General features: G+C 31.9%; 1 protein-coding gene across 1 annotated transcript; it reads right to left on the reverse strand.

Moving 5' to 3' along the window:
• Positions 1-782: 782 nt before the first annotated feature.
• On the reverse strand, positions 783-20,910 carry LOC133624089 (uncharacterized). The gene is made up of 2 exons (XM_072916158.1): positions 20,627-20,910; positions 783-2,399 (listed from the first exon to the last, which is right to left on the reverse strand). The coding sequence occupies exons 1-2, from the start codon at positions 20,684-20,686 to the stop codon at positions 1,251-1,253; spliced, it is 1,209 nt and encodes a 402-aa protein (XP_072772259.1). The 5' UTR covers positions 20,687-20,910; the 3' UTR covers positions 783-1,250.
• Positions 20,911-20,931: the final 21 nt, after the last annotated feature.

The raw sequence follows: 20,931 nt of genomic DNA on the forward strand, positions 1-20,931 counted from the left end.
TTGAAAAAAACATTCTGAGTTTGTGAAACATTGTTTTGAGTTTTAAAAATAATTTTTTTTTTGAGTTTGTGAAACATTTTTTTTGACTTTTGAAAAAAAAAACATTTGAGTTTGTGAAACTTTTTTTGAGTTTGTGAAACATTTCCTTGAGTTTTTAAAACATATTTTAGTTTGTGGAAAAAAAATGTAGTTTGTAAAACAATTCTTTGAGTTTTTAAAACAATTTTTTGAGTTAGTTAAACATTTTCTTTGAGTTTTTAAAACATTTTTTTGAGTTTTTAAAATAATTTTTTGTTTGTAAAAAACACATTTGAGTTTGTGAAACATACTTTAGTTGGTTAAACATTTTTTGAGTTTTTAAAACAACTTTTTGAGATTGTGATACATTTGAACTCCTCAATGGTAATTCCATTAGCATCACTCCCCCATACCCCACCATGACTATCACCCCACCATGACTATCACTCACCCATGACTATCACTCACCCATGACTATCACTCCCCCATACCCCACCATGACTATCATGACAGCCGTGGGCTGTCCGTCTCACCACACCCAATTTTATGACGACTATCATCCGGAAAAAAGGATTAGAACATCTAACCCCACTCAGGTATGCGCTCACCCTACCATTCAGAGTGCATGGCATTCTGGGTATTAACTTCATAGCCTGTGTTGGTAAATATTAAATACAATATTTAATAAAACAAAACACATGCTGAACAAATATGAACTACATTTATTGGAGCATAAATGTGTGGGGACATACATATAAAACAATATTCATATTACAAAAGAGAGTAATAAAGATCATTAATAGAATGGATTATTGGGAGCCAACAAATGATTGATAAAGTCACACATTTTAAAAGTAAATGATCTTGTATAAAACACTCAAATGATGTATAAAGTAAATAATAATATGCTTCCAGAAGAACCTGTTTTGTACTTTTTACTCTCACCTTTTCAGTCAAACTGTTCTCTTCATTTTTAAATCAAAGTACACAATATTACATAAATGTAAAGTATATCATCTATACATGTTAGAAGTATAATAAGAACAACAATGTTGTATGTGCCGATGTTAGAAAGTCAATAGTCAAGTTTAGACAGTTTTTTCAAATATTGACTTCATGCAACAGATTGAACAGGTAAAGGGTTTTATCTCGTGTGTATCCTCATGTGAACGTTCAAAGCGTTACGTTTGTGTAAAACCTTTGCAACAAAGTGAACAAGGAAAAGGTTTCTCTCAAGTGTGTATTCTGATGTGTTGCTTCAGCACTTTTTTGAGTCTAAAATCTCGACCACATTCAGAGCAGGAAAAAGGTTTCTCTGCATTGTGCGTACTCATGTGGTCTTTGATGGCACTATTTCGGGAAAACCCTTTACCACATTCAGGGCAGGAAAAAGGTTTTTCTCCAGTGTGTGTTCTCATGTGCTCTTTCAATCTATTACTTTGAGTAAAACCTTTGCCACATGCTAAGCAGGAAAAAGGTCTCTCTCCGGTGTGTATTCTCATGTGCTCTTTCAAGCTATTACTCTGTGCGAAACCTTTACCACATTCCGAGCAGGAAAAAGGTTTCTCTCCGGTGTGTGTTCTCTTGTGTGTTACGAGGTTGGATCGGTCATAAAAGCTTTTGTCGCAGTTTGGACATGCAAACGTTTTTTCACCAGTGTGTGTTCTGGCGTGTCTTTTTAAATGCAGACTTCGCACGAAGCCTTTACCGCATATTGAACAGGTAAAGGGTTTTTCTCCGGTGTGTATTTGCATGTGTTGTTTCAGCATGTGTTTTAGTCTAAAATCTCTGCCACATTCCGCGCAGGGAAAAGGTTTCTCTCCGGTGTGTATTCGCATGTGCTCCTTCAAACTGTTACATTGTGGGAAGCTTTTACCGCACTCTGAGCAGGAAAAGGGTTTCTCTCCGGTGTGCGTTCTCAGGTGTGCTTTCAGATGACTGGGGTATTTGAAGGTTTTGTCACAGTGAGAACATGTCAAGTGTGTGTTGTCAGTGTGACATGTTGCATCATCATCATCAGTGTCAGCAGAGTGAGACGTCGCCTCGTCACCATCTGATAGTGGAGCAAACATCTTGTCTGCTCCACAGTGGTCTCTCTCACCTTTGACCTCCTCATCTTCACTCTTTACAATGACAACTCTCACTGGGAACTCCTGACTGATGCTGTGTTCCTCCTCTTCCTCTTTAATGTGAGGGGGCTGTGGGGCCTCCTCTTCTTCTTTGAAGTGGGGGGTCAGTGGGCTCTCTTCTTCCTTTTTAATGGACAGGGTCTGTGGCGCCTCATCTTCCTCTTTGAAGTGGGAGGGCTGTGGCTCCTCCTCCTCCTCCATCCTGAAGCTCCACTCCTGCTGCTTAGGGTTAGGGATGTTCCTCACAGACGTCTGCAGGACACAGGAAGACAAACACATGATTGACAAACTCGCAGCTTTGCTTAGTCACACGGAGCATTCGGTTTGTTTACATGTACTCGGGTTGTACATTATACCGCTACTAGTATAGTACCGTGATACTAATAAATTATTTTCAGTACTATACCGTCTCTGAAACGTACCGGTCCCCTGCGCCATTGCTGGTTTTATGAGCAGAGGAGCATGTTGGGCAGCGCACACACACAGAGTACTTACAAGCAGACACAGTGTGTAGACAGAAAAGGGAGAATGGACGCATTTTAGTGTAAAAAGTCAAGATAAAAGTGAAGTTATAACACTGAAACACCCTCAGGACGAGCTGCAGCTAACGTCCATCCACAGTGTTTTAGCTACTTCTAAATCACTAATCCTGGTCTCCATGGTGACAAAGTAAGTTTCTTACAGTATCATTATCACTGGAGGACGAGGAATAGCTAAACATGCTTCACTACACACCGTAGGAGGATACAATAGCTAAACAAATGGATCTACACCTGACATCCACTGTAATGATACCAAGTACAGAAGTGGATCTAGTCGATACTACCGTATTTTCCGCACTATTAGCCGCACCTAAAAACCACAAATTTACTCAAAAGCTGACAGTGCGGCTTATAACCCGGTGCGCTTTATATATGGATTAATATTAAGATTCATTTTCATAAAGTTTCGGTCTCGCAACTACGGTAAACAGCCGCCATCTTTTTTCCCCGTAGAAGAGGAAGTGCTTCTTCTTCTACGCAAGCAACCGCCAAGGTAAGCACCCGCCCCCATAGAACAGGAAGCGCTTCTTCTTCTACTGTAAGCAACCACCCGCCCGCGTAGAAGAAGAAGAAGCGCGCGGATATTGCGGTACGTTTCATTTCCTTTGTGTGTTTACATCTGTAAAGACCACAAAATGGCTCCTACTAAGCAACAGGTTTCCAAGACGCAATCTCTCCATCCGCACACGGACTACTATTTCACAGCAACTGCCTAAAGACTTTCAAGAAAAGCTGGCTACTTTCCGTGCATATTGTAAAAACAAGATAGCTGAAAAAAAGATCCGGCCAGAGAACATTATCAACATGGACGAGGTTCCACTGACTTTTGATATTCCTGTGAACCGCACTGTGGATACGACGGGAGCACGTACGGTGAATATTCGCACCACAGGGAATGAGAAGTCATCCTTCACTGTGGTTCTAGCTTGCCATGCTAATGGCCAGAAACTTCCACCCATGGTGATATTCAAAAGGAAGACCTTGCCAAAAGAGACCTTTCCAGCCGGCGTCATCATAAAAGCTAACTCGAAGGGATGGATGGATGAAGAAAAGATGAGCGAGTGGTTAAGGTAAGTTTACGCGAAGAGGCCGGGTGGCTTTTTTCACGCAGCTCCGTCCATGTTGATATACGACTCCATGCGCGCCCACATCACGCTGGTTTTTAATATATTATTAAAGTTTGACTGACCTATCTGACTGTTTTTTTGACATTCCTTTAGCGCAGTTAGATGCGGCTTACAACACGGGGCGGCTTATAGGTGGACAAAGTTTTGAAATATGCCGTTCATTGAAGGCGCGGCTTATAACCCAGGGCGCCTTATGGTGCGGAAAATACGGTACTATGATTACATCGATATTTTTTATCATCATTTTTTTTTTTAAATGCATACGTTTATAAAGTCAGTAAATATGTCCCTGGACACATGAGGACTTTGAATATGACCAATGTATGATCCTGTAACTACTTGGTATCACATCCATACCTAAATGTGTGGTATCATCCAAAACTAATGTCAAGTATGAAAGAAGAGAAGAATAAGTGATTATTACATTTGAACAGAAGTGTAGATAGAACATGTTCAAACAGAAAATAAGCAGATATTAACAGTAAATGAACACGTAGATTAATAATCCATTTTTACAGTTTGTCCCTCATAATGTGTAGAAAATAATAGGTGTATAAAAGACACAATATGTTACTGCATACGACTAATTAGGAGCCTTGAACTGGTTTTGAAATGCTTCTATTATCATTCATATAGCAAATGATATATGCTGATGTGTAGGATGTAGATTTGAGGTGATATCGACCATCCCAAAAATGGGTTGTCCGAGTGGTTTCCTTTGTATGTATTTATTTGTTGTATTCTTCTGTTGAGATGTGTGTTAGTTTCAAATGTGTACTAGTGTACTAGTGTGACGATACGGTCAGCTGCCCAATGGATACACCATATTGGCTTTAGGAGAAGGAGACCATATTTTGGTGGTTAACACAATTCTTACACGCACGTGTGTACTTCATGTGTATATTCATGTACTTCATGTGTGTATTCATGTACTTCATGTGTATATTCATGTACTTCATGTGTGTATTCATGTACTTCATGTGTGTATTCATGTACTTCATGTGTATATTCATGTACTTCATGTGTGTATTCATGTGTGTATTGATGTACTTCATGCGTGTATTCATGTACTTCATGCGTATATTCATGTACTTCATGCGTGTATTCATGTACTTCATGTGTGTATTCATGTACTTCATGTGTATATTCATGTACTTCATGTGTGTATTCATGTACTTCATGCGTATATTCATGTACTTCATGTGTGTATTCATGTACTTCATGCGTGTATTCATGTACTTCATGCGTATATTCATGTACTTCATGCGTATATTCATGTACTTCATGCGTATATTCATGTACTTCGTGTGTGTATTCATGTACTTCATGTGTGTATTCATGTACTTCATGTGTGTATTCATGTACTTCATGCGTGTATTCATGTACTTCATGTGTGTATTCATGTACTTCATGTGTGTATTCATGTACTTCATGCGTGTATTCATGTACTTTGTGTGTGTATTCATGTACTTCATGTGTGTATTCATGTACTTCATGTGTGTATTCATGTACTTCGTGTGTGTATTCATGTACTTCGTGTGTGTATTCATGTACTTCGTGTGTGTATTCATGTACTTCGTGTGTGTATTCATGTACTTCATGCGTGTATTCATGTACTTCATGTGTATATTCATGTACTTCATGCGTATATTCATGTACTTCATGTGTATATTCATGTACTTCATGTGTATATTCATGTACTTCATGTGTATATTCATGTACTTCATGTGTGTATTCATGTACTTTGTGTGTATTCATGTACTTCATTTGTGTATTCATGTAGTTTGCGTGTGTATTCATGTACTTTGTGTTTGTATTCATGTACTTTGTGTGTGTATTCATGTACTTTGTGTGTGTATTCATGTACTTTGTGTGTGTATTCATGTACTTTCCCTTGTGTGCTTAGTCTTACTGTTGTGGATAATATCAATAGTTTTTTCATCTTTTAATTTGAAGGAGTGTTTACTTAACTGACTTGTTAAAAGGGAATTGCATGTTTCTGTAATGGTGTTTATCATTGACAATCCTTACGTAAGACATGCCTTTTTATTTGTTATGCATTCTAAGTAGTAAATAAAAGTGAGCAATAATCAGCTAAGAATGGAGCAAAAGGACTCTCCTCACTAAGTCCTCCAAATAATAAACATCCTTTTTGTAACCCTTTGTGAGGATTAATTCTTCATCTAAAAGTGCGAGCAGACCATGTACAGTAAGTGATTGTTTTATTATGTTTGTTCTCTTTAATAAAGGCTGCCATGATTGGTAGTGTTGTTCCATTTGAAGAAAAGACATTATGAAATGAATATACTGTGTATGCTAAAAATTAACAAAATATGTAAATATTACATGTTATTATGAATGTTATTAGATACTACATATATACTTACATCATGTATATATTACATGTTATTATGAATGTTACTAGATACTACACATATACTTACATCATGTATATATTACATGTTATTATGAATGTTACTAGATACTACACATATACTTACATCATGTATATATTACATGTTATTATGAATGTTACTAGATACTACACATATACTTACATCATGTATATATTACATGTTATTATGAATGTTACTACATGACATATATACTTACATCATGTATATATTACATGTTATTATGAATGTTACTACATGACATATATACTTACATCATGTATATATTACATGTTATTATGAATGTTACTACATGACATATATACTTACATCATGTATATATTACATGTTATTATGAATGTTACTACACGACATATATACTTACATCATGTATATATTACATGTTATTATGAATGTTACTACACGACATATATACTTACATCATGTATATATTACATGTTATTATGAATGTTACTACACGACATATATACTTACATCATGTATATATTACATGTTATTATGAATGTTACTACATGACATATATACTTACATCATGTATATATTACGTTATTATGAATGTTACTACATGACATATATACTTACATCATGTATATATTACATGTTATTATGAATGTTACTACATGACATATACTTACATCATGTATATATTACATATTATGAATGTTACTACATGACATATATACTTACATCATGTATATATTACATGTTATTATGAATGTTACTACATGACATATATACTTACATCATGTATATATGACATGTTATTATGAATGTTACTACATGACATATATACTTACATCATGTATATATGACATGTTATTATGAATGTTACTACATGACATATATACTTACATCATGTATATATTACATGTTATTATGAATGTTACTACATGACATATATACTTACATCATGTATATATGACATGTTATGAATGTTACTACATGACATATATACTTACATCATGTATATATTACATGTTATTATGAATGTTACTACATGACATATATACTTACATCATGTATATATGACATGTTATTATGAATGTTACTACATGACATATATACTTACATCATGTATATATTACATGTTATTATGAATGTTACTACATGACATATATACTTACATCATGTATATATTACATGTTATTATGAATGTTACTACATGACATATATACTTACATCATGTATATATTACATGTTATTATGAATGTTACTACATGACATATATACTTACATCATGTATATATTACATGTTATTATCAATGTTACTACATGACATATATACTTACATCATGTATATATTACATGTTATTATGAATGTTACTACACGACATATATACTTACATCATGTATATATTACATGTTATTATGAATGTTACTACATGACATATATACTTACATCATGTATATATTACATGTTATTATGAATGTTACTACACGACATATATACTTACATCATGTATATATTACATGTTATTATGAATGTTACTACATGACATATATACTTACATCATGTATATATTACGTTATTATGAATGTTACTACATGACATATATACTTACATCATGTATATATTACATGTTATTATGAATGTTACTACATGACATATACTTACATCATGTATATATTACATATTATGAATGTTACTACATGACATATATACTTACATCATGTATATATTACATGTTATTATGAATGTTACTACATGACATATATACTTACATCATGTATATATTACATGTTATTATGAATGTTACTACATGACATATATACTTACATCATGTATATATGACATGTTATTATGAATGTTACTACATGACATATATACTTACATCATGTATATATTACATGTTATTATGAATGTTACTACATGACATATATACTTACATCATGTATATATGACATGTTATTATGAATGTTACTACATGACATATATACTTACATCATGTATATATTACATGTTATTATGAATGTTACTACATGACATATATACTTACACCATGTATATGTTACATGTTATTATGAATGTTACTACATGACATATATACTTACATCATGTATATATGACATGTTATGAATGTTACTACATGACATATATACTTACATCATGTATATATTACATGTTATTATGAATGTTACTACATGACATATATACTTACATCATGTATATATTACATGTTATTATGAATGTTACTATATGACATATATACTTACATCATGTATATATTACATGTTATTATGAATGTTACTACATGACATATATACTTACATCATGTATATATTACATGTTATTATGAATGTTACTACATGACATATATACTTACACCATGTATATATTACATGTTATTATGAATGTTACTACATGACATATATACTTACATCATGTATATATTACATGTTATTATGAATGTTACTACATGACATATACTTACATCATGTATATATTACATGTTATTATGAATGTTACTACATGACATATATACTTACATCATGTATATATTACATGTTATGATGAATGTTACTACATGACATATATACTTACATCATGTATATATTACATGTTATTATGAATGTTACTACATGACATATATACTTACATCATGTATATATTACATGTTATTATGAATGTTACTACATGACATATATACTTACATCATGTATATATTACATGTTATTATGAATGTTACTACATGACATATATACTTACATCATGTATATATTACATGTTATTATGAATGTTACTACATGACATATATACTTACATCATGTATATATTACATGTTATTATCAATGTTACTACATGACATATATACTTACATCATGTATATATTACATGTTATTATGAATGTTACTACATGACATATATACTTACACCATGTATATATTACATGTTATTATGAATGTTACTACATGACATATATACTTACATCATGTATATATTACATGTTATTATGAATGTTACTACATGACATATACTTACATCATGTATATATTACATGTTATTATGAATGTTACTACATGACATATATACTTACATCATGTATATATTACATGTTATGATGAATGTTACTACATGACATATATACTTACATCATGTATATATTACATGTTATTATGAATGTTACTACATGACATATATACTTACATCATGTATATATTACATGTTATTATGAATGTTACTACATGACATATATACTTACATCATGTATATATTACATGTTATTATGAATGTTACTACATGACATATATACTTACATCATGTATATATTACATGTTATTATGAATGTTACTACATGACATATATACTTACATCATGTATATATTACATGTTATTATGAATGTTACTACATGACATATATACTTACATCATGTATATATTACATGTTATTATGAATGTTACTACATGACATATATACTTACATCATGTATATATTACATGTTATTATGAATGTTACTACATGACATATATACTTACATCATGTATATATTACATGTTATTATGAATGTTACTACATGACATATATACTTACATCATGTATATATTACATGTTATTATGAATGTTACTACACGACATATATACTTACATCATGTATATATTACATGTTATTATGAATGTTACTACACGACATATATACTTACATCATGTATATATTACATGTTATTATGAATGTTACTACACGACATATATACTTACATCATGTATATATTACATGTTATTATGAATGTTACTACATGACATATATACTTACATCATGTATATATTACGTTATTATGAATGTTACTACATGACATATATACTTACATCATGTATATATTACATGTTATTATGAATGTTACTACATGACATATACTTACATCATGTATATATTACATATTATGAATGTTACTACATGACATATATACTTACATCATGTATATATTACATGTTATTATGAATGTTACTACATGACATATATACTTACATCATGTATATATTACATGTTATTATGAATGTTACTACATGACATATATACTTACATCATGTATATATGACATGTTATTATGAATGTTACTACATGACATATATACTTACATCATGTATATATTACATGTTATTATGAATGTTACTACATGACATATATACTTACATCATGTATATATTACATGTTATTATGAATGTTACTACATGACATATATACTTACATCATGTATATATGACATGTTATTATGAATGTTACTACATGACATATATACTTACATCATGTATATATGACATGTTATTATGAATGTTACTACATGACATATATACTTACACCATGTATATATTACATGTTATTATGAATGTTACTACATGACATATATACTTACACCATGTATATGTTACATGTTATTATGAATGTTACTACATGACATATATACTTACATCATGTATATATTACATGTTATGAATGTTACTACATGACATATATACTTACATCATGTATATATTACATGTTATTATGAATGTTACTACATGACATATATACTTACATCATGTATATATTACATGTTATTATCAATGTTACTACATGACATATATACTTACATCATGTATATATTACATGTTATTATGAATGTTACTACATGACATATACTTACATCATGTATATATTACATGTTATTATGAATGTTACTACACGACATATATACTTACATCATGTATATATTACATGTTATTATGAATGTTACTACACGACATATATACTTACATCATGTATATATTACATGTTATTATGAATGTTACTACATGACATATATACTTACATCATGTATATATTACATGTTATTATGAATGTTACTACATGACATATATACTTACATCATGTATATATTACATGTTATTATGAATGTTACTACATGACATATACTTACATCATGTATATATTACATATTATGAATGTTACTACATGACATATATACTTACATCATGTATATATTACATGTTATTATGAATGTTACTACATGACATATATACTTACATCATGTATATATGACATGTTATTATGAATGTTACTACATGACATATATACTTACATCATGTATATATGACATGTTATTATGAATGTTACTACATGACATATATACTTACATCATGTATATATTACATGTTATTATGAATGTTACTACATGACATATATACTTACATCATGTATATATGACATGTTATTATGAATGTTACTACATGACATATATACTTACATCATGTATATATTACATGTTATTATGAATGTTACTACATGACATATATACTTACACCATGTATATGTTACATGTTATTATGAATGTTACTACATGACATATATACTTACATCATGTATATATGACATGTTATGAATGTTACTACATGACATATATACTTACATCATGTATATATTACATGTTATTATGAATGTTACTACATGACATATATACTTACATCATGTATATATTACATGTTATTATGAATGTTACTACATGACATATATACTTACATCATGTATATATTACATGTTATTATGAATGTTACTACATGACATATATACTTACATCATGTATATATTACATGTTATTATGAATGTTACTACATGACATATATACTTACATCATGTATATATTACATGTTATTATGAATGTTACTACATGACATATATACTTACACCATGTATATATTACATGTTATTATGAATGTTACTACATGACATATATACTTACATCATGTATATATTACATGTTATTATGAATGTTACTACATGACATATACTTACATCATGTATATATTACATGTTATTATGAATGTTACTACATGACATATATACTTACATCATGTATATATTACATGTTATGATGAATGTTACTACATGACATATATACTTACATCATGTATATATTACATGTTATTATGAATGTTACTACATGACATATATACTTACATCATGTATATATTACATGTTATTATGAATGTTACTACATGACATATATACTTACATCATGTATATATTACATGTTATTATGAATGTTACTACATGACATATATACTTACATCATGTATATATTACATGTTATTATGAATGTTACTACATGACATATATACTTACATCATGTATATATTACATGTTATTATCAATGTTACTACATGACATATATACTTACATCATGTATATATTACATGTTATTATGAATGTTACTACATGACATATATACTTACACCATGTATATATTACATGTTATTATGAATGTTACTACATGACATATATACTTACATCATGTATATATTACATGTTATTATGAATGTTACTACATGACATATACTTACATCATGTATATATTACATGTTATTATGAATGTTACTACATGACATATATACTTACATCATGTATATATTACATGTTATGATGAATGTTACTACATGACATATATACTTACATCATGTATATATTACATGTTATTATGAATGTTACTACATGACATATATACTTACATCATGTATATATTACATGTTATTATGAATGTTACTACATGACATATATACTTACACCATGTATATATTACATGTTATTATGAATGTTACTACATGACATATATACTTACATCATGTATATATTACATGTTATTATGAATGTTACTACATGACATATACTTACATCATGTATATATTACATGTTATTATGAATGTTACTACATGACATATATACTTACATCATGTATATATTACATGTTATGATGAATGTTACTACATGACATATATACTTACATCATGTATATATTACATGTTATTATGAATGTTACTACATGACATATATACTTACATCATGTATATATTACATGTTATTATGAATGTTACTACATGACATATATACTTACATCATGTATATATTACATGTTATTATGAATGTTACTACATGACATATATACTTACATCATGTATATATTACATGTTATTATGAATGTTACTACATGACATATATACTTACATCATGTATATATTACATGTTATTATGAATGTTACTACATGACATATATACTTACATCATGTATATATTACATGTTATTATGAATGTTACTACATTACATATATACTTACATCATGTATATATTACATGTTATTATGAATGTTACTACATGACATATATACTTACGTTTGTATAAAATGATGATGGAGGTTTTAGGATGTTATTTAGAGCACTCTGTAGGTCAGGGGTCTCAAACTCAATTTACCTGGGGGCCACTGGATGCAGAAACTGGGCCGCAAGAAAATATATGTATTTTTTTAAATCTAGCATGCACTTTTTAATGAATTCACCTTCTGTGAATGGCTTTCCCGCCCTAGCAACCATCTCACTCACCATGTAGCTAGCTTTGACTGCTGCGTCGCTCTTTTCGCTTGCTTTCTTGAAGAAATCTTGTTGCCTCAGTAGACTGCTTTTAAAATGTGCAACCCGGTTCACTCTCTCATCTCCCTGGTATTTTGCATACTCCTCAGCATGTCTAGTTGTATAATGACGTTTCAAATTGTATTCCTTGTGCACCGCAACTTTCTCTGTGCAAATAAGACATGTAAAAGAAAGTGCACCTCTATCCTCCTTCAAAACCGCAATAAAAGTTCACCTCCAGGCAACTTCAACCCTAAACTAAGTCTAACACCCTCCCCGGATTGTTAATAATCAAATGTAGATTGATTGACTCTGACTCTCTCTCTCTCTCTCTCTCTCTCTCTCTCTCTCCCCCCCCCCTCTCCCCCCCCCTACTCTTTGTACATATCCTACCAAGTCAGACCTACATTGGACCCCGACTTAAACAAGTGTAAAAACTTATTGGGGTGTTACCATTTAGTGCTCAATTGTAGGGAATATGTACTGTACTGTGCAATCTACTAATACAAGTCTCAATCAATCAATCAATCAGGGTTAGGGTGTCCCTGTGCTCAACAAAGAAATATTGCATCTCCCACTTTTCCTGGAATTGTCTTTGCTCATCACTAACCTTTCTCTTCACTGCAGGCTTTGAAAAAAGACATGTTTGGGGTTGTGGAATATATTTGTATTCAGCCCACGCACGGAGAATAATGTTATTTCAGCGACGTGTGTTGTTCCGCTTTTCCTCCCTACAGCAACGCGGCGGTCGGCAGAAAGTAGCAGGATCGCCAGTGCAAAAAAAGTGACGGCTCATGAAGTGTTATCTGGCGTCATATCAAAATATATGTACCCTATTTTTCCGAGTATAAGTCGCACCGGAGTATAAGTCGCACCTGCCGAAAATACATAATAAAGAAGGAAAAAAACATATATAAATCGCACTGGAGCCCGGCCAAACTATGAAAAAAACTGCGACTTATAGTCCGAAAAATACGGTAGTGTTCATCGTGTGAGGCAATGCAAATTAAACAATAAAAAAAACTAAACTATTTGAATTGGTCCAGGTTATTACTGACGGACAGGTGTCGTGGTGTGTGTGGGGTTGGGAGGAGGCGGGGTTGGTGGTAGCGGGGGTGTTTCTGTAGCCGGGAAGAGTTAGGGCTGCAAAGGATTCTGGGTATTTGTTCTGTTGTGTTTATGTTGTGTTACGGTGCGGATGTTCTCCCAAAATGTGTTTGTCATTCTTGTTTGGTGTGGGTTCACAGTCTGGCGCATATTTGTAAATAAATCAAATAAAATATGAGCACCCTCAGTGTGACATGTGTGGCTGTTCCTCAAGTAGGTCTTGCAGTAAGTTACGTGCGTCAGCAGAAGCCTCATATAACATGTGTCTGGGCTAGCACGCTGCTAGTATGGAGCTAAAGCTGATGTGAAAAGATAATGCTGTGACAGAATCTAGAGCAGGGGTGCTCATTACGTCGATCGCGATCTACCGGTGGATCTCGGAGGGTGTGTCAGTCGATCACCAGCCAGGCATTAAAAAAATAGTCCTAAAAATGAGCGATCATAAATCTTCACTATGACGTCACGTTCGTCACTTGATTGACATTCACGGCACCCGAGGGTCTTCTGAGATGACACTGGCTGCTGCCAGCTCATTAAATTGACCGACTGGAAGGCGAGAAACACTTTATTTCAACAGACTCTGGCGCCGTACCTGTCGTCAAAACTCCAAAGACCGACTGCACAGTTGCACAATAAAAGCTCTGCTTCATCCTGCCTGCGCTACCAAAATAAGAGTCTCAGAAAGCTGGCGTGCACAAGCTAGCAAGCTACGGAGTTTGCCGACAATGTATTTCTTGTAAAGTGTATACAAAGGAGTACGGAAGCTGGACAAATAAGATGCCAAAAACCAACCACTTTCATGTGGTATTGGACAGAAAGGAGGACCTTTTTTCTCCTCCATTCGAAAATGCGGACCCTATCAACACTACTGTCTGATTCCTATCAATGCAAGTCATCACAATCAGGTAATACACCAACTTATATTCTTGTCTTCATGAAAGAAAGGAATCTATGTGTGTTAAACATGCTTGTATTATCTTTAAACACCTTTAACTTATTAACAATATTAACTATATGTGTTAAACATGCTTGTATTATCTTTAAACACCTTTAACTTATTAACAATATTAACTATATGTGTTAAACATGCTTGTATTATCTTTAAACACCTTTAACTTATTAACAATATTAACTATATGTGTTAAACATGCTTGTATTATCTTTAAACACCTTTAACTTGTTAACAATATTAACTATATGTGTTAAACATGCTTGTATTATCTTTAAACACCTTTAACTTGTTAACAATATTAACTATATGTGTTAAACATGCTTGTATTATCTTTAACCACCTTTAACTTGTTAACAATATTAACTATATGTGTTAAACATGCTTGTATTATCATTAAACACCTTTAACTTATTAACAATATTAACTATATGTGTTAAACATGCTTGTATTATCTTTAAACACCTTTAACTTATTAACAATATTAACTATATGTGTTAAACATGCTTGTATTATCTTTAAACACCTTTAACTTGTTAACAATATTAACTATATGTGTTAAACATGCTTGTATTATCTTTAAACACCTTTAACTTGTTAACAATATTAACTATATGTGTTAAACATGCTTGTATTATCTTTAACCACCTTTAACTTGTTAACAATATTAACTATATGTGTTAAACATGCTTGTATTATCTTTAAACACTTTTAACTTATTAACAATATTAACTATATGTGTTAAACATGCTTGTATTATCTTTAAACACCTTTAACTTGTTAACAATATTAACTATATGTGTTAAACATGCTTGTATTATCTTTAACCACCTTTAACTTGTTAACAATATTAACTATATGAGTTAAACATGCTTGTATTATCTTTAAACACTTTTAACTTATTAACAATATTAACTATATGTATTAAACATGCTTGTATTATCATTAAACACCTTTAACTTATTAACAATATTAACTATATGTATTAAACATTCTTGTATTATCATTAAACACCTTTATTTTTTTAACAATATAATTAACTATATGTGTTAAACATGCTTGTATTATCATTAAACACCTTTAACTTGTTAACAATATTAATTATATGTGTTAAACATGCTTGCATTATCTTTAAACACCTTTTACTTGTTAACAATATTAACTATATGTGTTAAACATGCTTGTATTATCTTTAAACACCTTTAACTTGTTAACAATATTAATTATATGTGTTAAACATGCTTGCATTATCTTTAAACACCTTTTACTTGTTAACAATATTAACTATATGTGTTAAACATGCTTGCATTATCTTTAAACACCTTTTACTTGTTAACAATATTAACTATATGTATTAAACATACTTGTATTATCATTAAACACCTTTCATTTTTTAACAATATTAACTATGTGTGTTAAACATGCTTGTATTATCTTTAAACACCTTTAACTTATTAACAATATTAACTATATGTGTTAAACATGCTTGTATTATCATTAAACACCTTTAACTTGTTAACAATATTAACTATATGTATTAAACATTCTTGTATTATCATTAAACACCTTTATTTTTTTAACAATATAATTAACTATGTGTTAAACATGCTTGTATTATCATTAAACACCTTTAACTTGTTAACAATATTAACTATATGTATTAAACATGCTTGTATTATCATTAAACACCTTTAATTTTTTAACAATATTAACTATATGTATTAAACATGCTTGCATTATCTTTAAACACCTTTAACTTGTTAACAATATTAACTATATGTGTTAAACATGCTTGCATTATCATTAAACACCTTTAACTTGTTAACAAAAACATATATTTCATAAATAAGTAAATATAAATGATATATATGAATGAGGTAGATCCCCACGACTTGATCAATTGAAAAGTAGCTCGCCTGCAGAAAAAGTGTGAGCACCCCTGATCTAAGTGATCGTTTTGGTAGATGTTTGCTCCAAAAAGAGTATTTCACCAAGTAAACAGTACAGTAGGTACTTGATGTCGATATATGTGATGCTCATAAGGGTATTCTAGTCAAATATGTGATGTGAAAATATCAAAATATTACGTTGAATCACTTTTTGTCAGGCAATATTACATTTAATGATGATTTTACATAAATGACTACCGTATTTTTCGGATTATAAGTGGCAGTTTTTTTCATAGTTTGGCCGGGGGTGCGACTTACTGTATATATGTTTTTTTCCTTCTTTATTATGCATTTTCTGCCGGTGCGACTTATACTCCGAGAAATATGGTACCCTTATGGGCATCACATATATCAACAGCTACTGTACTGTTTACTTGTTGAAATGTGGGTAGTTTTTAGCTCTAAAAAGAGTGTTTCACCAAGTAAACAGTACAGTAGGTGTTGATATACAGTATGTGATGCTTATAAGGGTATTCTAGTCAATATGCAGAGATAAAATGTGTCAATATCAAAATATTACTTGAAATCAATTTTTGGCAGCAACAAAGTGGTCGTTTTGGTAGATATTTGCTCTAAAAAGAGTATTTCAACAAGTAAACAGTACAGTAGGTACTTGATGTTGATATATGTGATGCTCATAAGGGTATTCTAGTCAAATACGCAATGTGTAAATATCAAAATATTATGTTGAATCACTTTTTGTCAGGCAATATTACATTTAATTTGACATAAATGAATACATCCAAACACTTTATAAATATCTATTATGTGCAGGAAGAAATAACAGTTATAATTGTGTGTATGTTCCAAGGAAGAAAGAGGTTTTATCACATCACCATGGGACTAAGAACACTCCTTTATAACTCATTAATGCAACAGAAAAGGCAAACAACCATTTTGCGGACACGATAAAGTCTTAAATAATGTCAAACACGTAGCGTTACGATCACGTGACCAAGCCAAGCAATGCAGGTTTAGCCAGCGGTGCGCGCTCCCGCGACAGGAAATCACTTTTTTTTGGCAGGGAATCACATTTTGGCACCAGCAGTCACGTGGTTGCAAGTACCAGACGTACGTGCGGCATCTTGTCAACAACACCCACATTCTTACATATGACATATTTAAAAATGGCGGTAATACATAAATATCAAGTTAATAAACAAAGCTCGTGCTCTGCTATCGGCTTTTTTCTGTCTAACATCATAAAATATTTGTTCAACGGCAGCAGTTAGGAAGACTGTGAGCATGTGTAATGTAGACAAATAAGACTGTGAGCATGTGTAATGTAGACAAATAAGAAGACTTTACACTTACTTTGCATCTCTGCTTGGCTGCGTCCATCACTTCTTTCTTAGCTAACAAGCTAAGCTAACCAGCAGGCTAGGCTAGGCTAGCACGTCAAAGTGCACTCAGACTAATGTGTCCGGATACGAACAAGTATTAACGATGTTTACTCTATTAAAAGACATATATGTGTGTGCGTGTACGTTGTGATTAAGATCTATAAACCATAATAACCAAAACAACGTCTTCTCCGTCGAACGCCATTGTGAAGTTATGAGCTAGCAATATAGGAACTACACTACCCAGCATGCAACACGGCCATTGTGATGTTACGAGCTAGGGAATATAAGAACTACACTACCCAGCATGCAACACGGCCATTGTGATGTTATGAACAAGAGAATATAAGAACTACACTACCCAGCATGCAACACGGCCATTGTGATGTTATGTTATGCGGTAGGGAAAATAAGAACTACACTACCCAGCATGCAACACGGTTTCCGGTGTAACAATCGGAAGATATTTGACTCCTCTCTTGTACGCGCGGCTAATAAGGTAATATACATTATATATATTTTGATGATATTTATGTTATTCACCTGAGATGTTGTTCGAAGCTAACGTAGATTTGTGTATATTTTTTTTATTTGTAAAAGGACTTTACATTGAGCAAACAACCTCAAAGTGCATTTAAAAAAATAAATAAAAACGCTAGAACCACAAATAGCTGACCCCAACAAGTAAAATAAATAGTAAAAAAAAATAAAAAATAAAAACCAGAACAGCCTAATAGCTAGAACTAGCACACATATATAAAAAAAAAAGGCTTTTTTAAAAAGAAGTTGTTTTTTTTTTAAAGCATTATTTTAAAAGCATCCACAGTCTGTGGTGCCCTCAGGTGGTCAGGGAGAGCGTTCCACAGACTGGGAGCGGCGGAGCAGAAAAACCGCTCGCATATAGCAGGCCTTCGCGAGCATTTTTTTGAGGAGTGTATTTTATATATGCAAATAATTTTGACTTATTTAATACTTTAACTGTTGTTTTTGGGTTTTTTTTGCTGTATAGTACAGTCACGCTTAACATCATTATATATTTGTTGTTAGAAAGGAACGAACGTCTCGTAATTTAAGCTTGGATTACGTCACAATTGTTACGATTAGATGTTATTACATGTGTGACCGCTAGGGGGCAGCACTGGTTCATAGTCCCTAACCTGTGCCACATTGAAAATGTCCCATTCATTTCAATGGGAACTTCCTGGAAATTTGGGAATTTTGGGAAAGGCAGGATTTTTAGAAAATGAATAGCCTGAATGAGCTGTAATGGTTGGTGTTGGAATTGTTTAAATCGAGCAATAAATGTTGAAGTAGTAAACAGTATCAGGGGAATTTGCGAAAAAAATTTGAACTTGGAAAAAGGGTAGTTTAAATTTCCAGAATGGTGGAATGTGTTGAAGGTGGTGATTGTGGAAGTTTGAAAAAATGGCCAATTAATTTTGAAAGGGGAAAATGCAAAAAAATAAAATAAAATAGGAATTATGGGACTTCTGGGAATTTGTTTTTTTTTTAAATTGTTGAAGTCGAGCACACAATTCCTGAACAGGCTGAATTTTTTGAAGTTGGAACAGTTTGAATCAGATGAAGAATGTGGAAGCTGCGGAACTTTGAAGAATGTCATAATACTACCACCACCATGCTTGACGGTAGGCATGGTGTTCCTGGGATTAAAGGCCTCACCTTTTCTCCTCCAAAAATATTGCTGGGTATTGTGGCCAAACAGCTCCATTTTTGTTTCATCAAACCACAGAACTTTCCTCCAGAAGGTCTTTTCTTTGTCCATGTGTCTTAGGCTCCCATCTCTCCAGGACCCGTTCTCCTCCAGGACCCGTTCTCCTCCAGGACCAGGAGGCATGTGGGTGGGATCACAGCTGACTCTTCTCACCCTGGACACAAACTATTGTCACTTCATCCCCTCAGGCAGGAGACTAGGGACCATCCAGACCCACACCGGAACAGTTTTTTCCCCTTGGCCATCAGACTCC

The sequence above is a fragment of the Nerophis lumbriciformis genome, linkage group LG26, assembly GCF_033978685.3.
Source record: "Nerophis lumbriciformis linkage group LG26, RoL_Nlum_v2.1, whole genome shotgun sequence".
In the NCBI taxonomy this organism is placed as follows: domain Eukaryota; kingdom Metazoa; phylum Chordata; class Actinopteri; order Syngnathiformes; family Syngnathidae; genus Nerophis; species Nerophis lumbriciformis.

Coding starts and splice junctions, on each gene's coding strand:
- LOC133624089 (XM_072916158.1), bottom strand. CDS start 20,686: ATGAAACAAAAATGGAGCTGTTTGGCCACAATACCCAGCAATATTTTT. Junction 2,400..20,626: donor ATATTTTTGGAGGAGAAAAG/GTGAGGCCTTTA, acceptor TGTGTCCTGCAG/ACGTCTGTGAGGAACATCCC.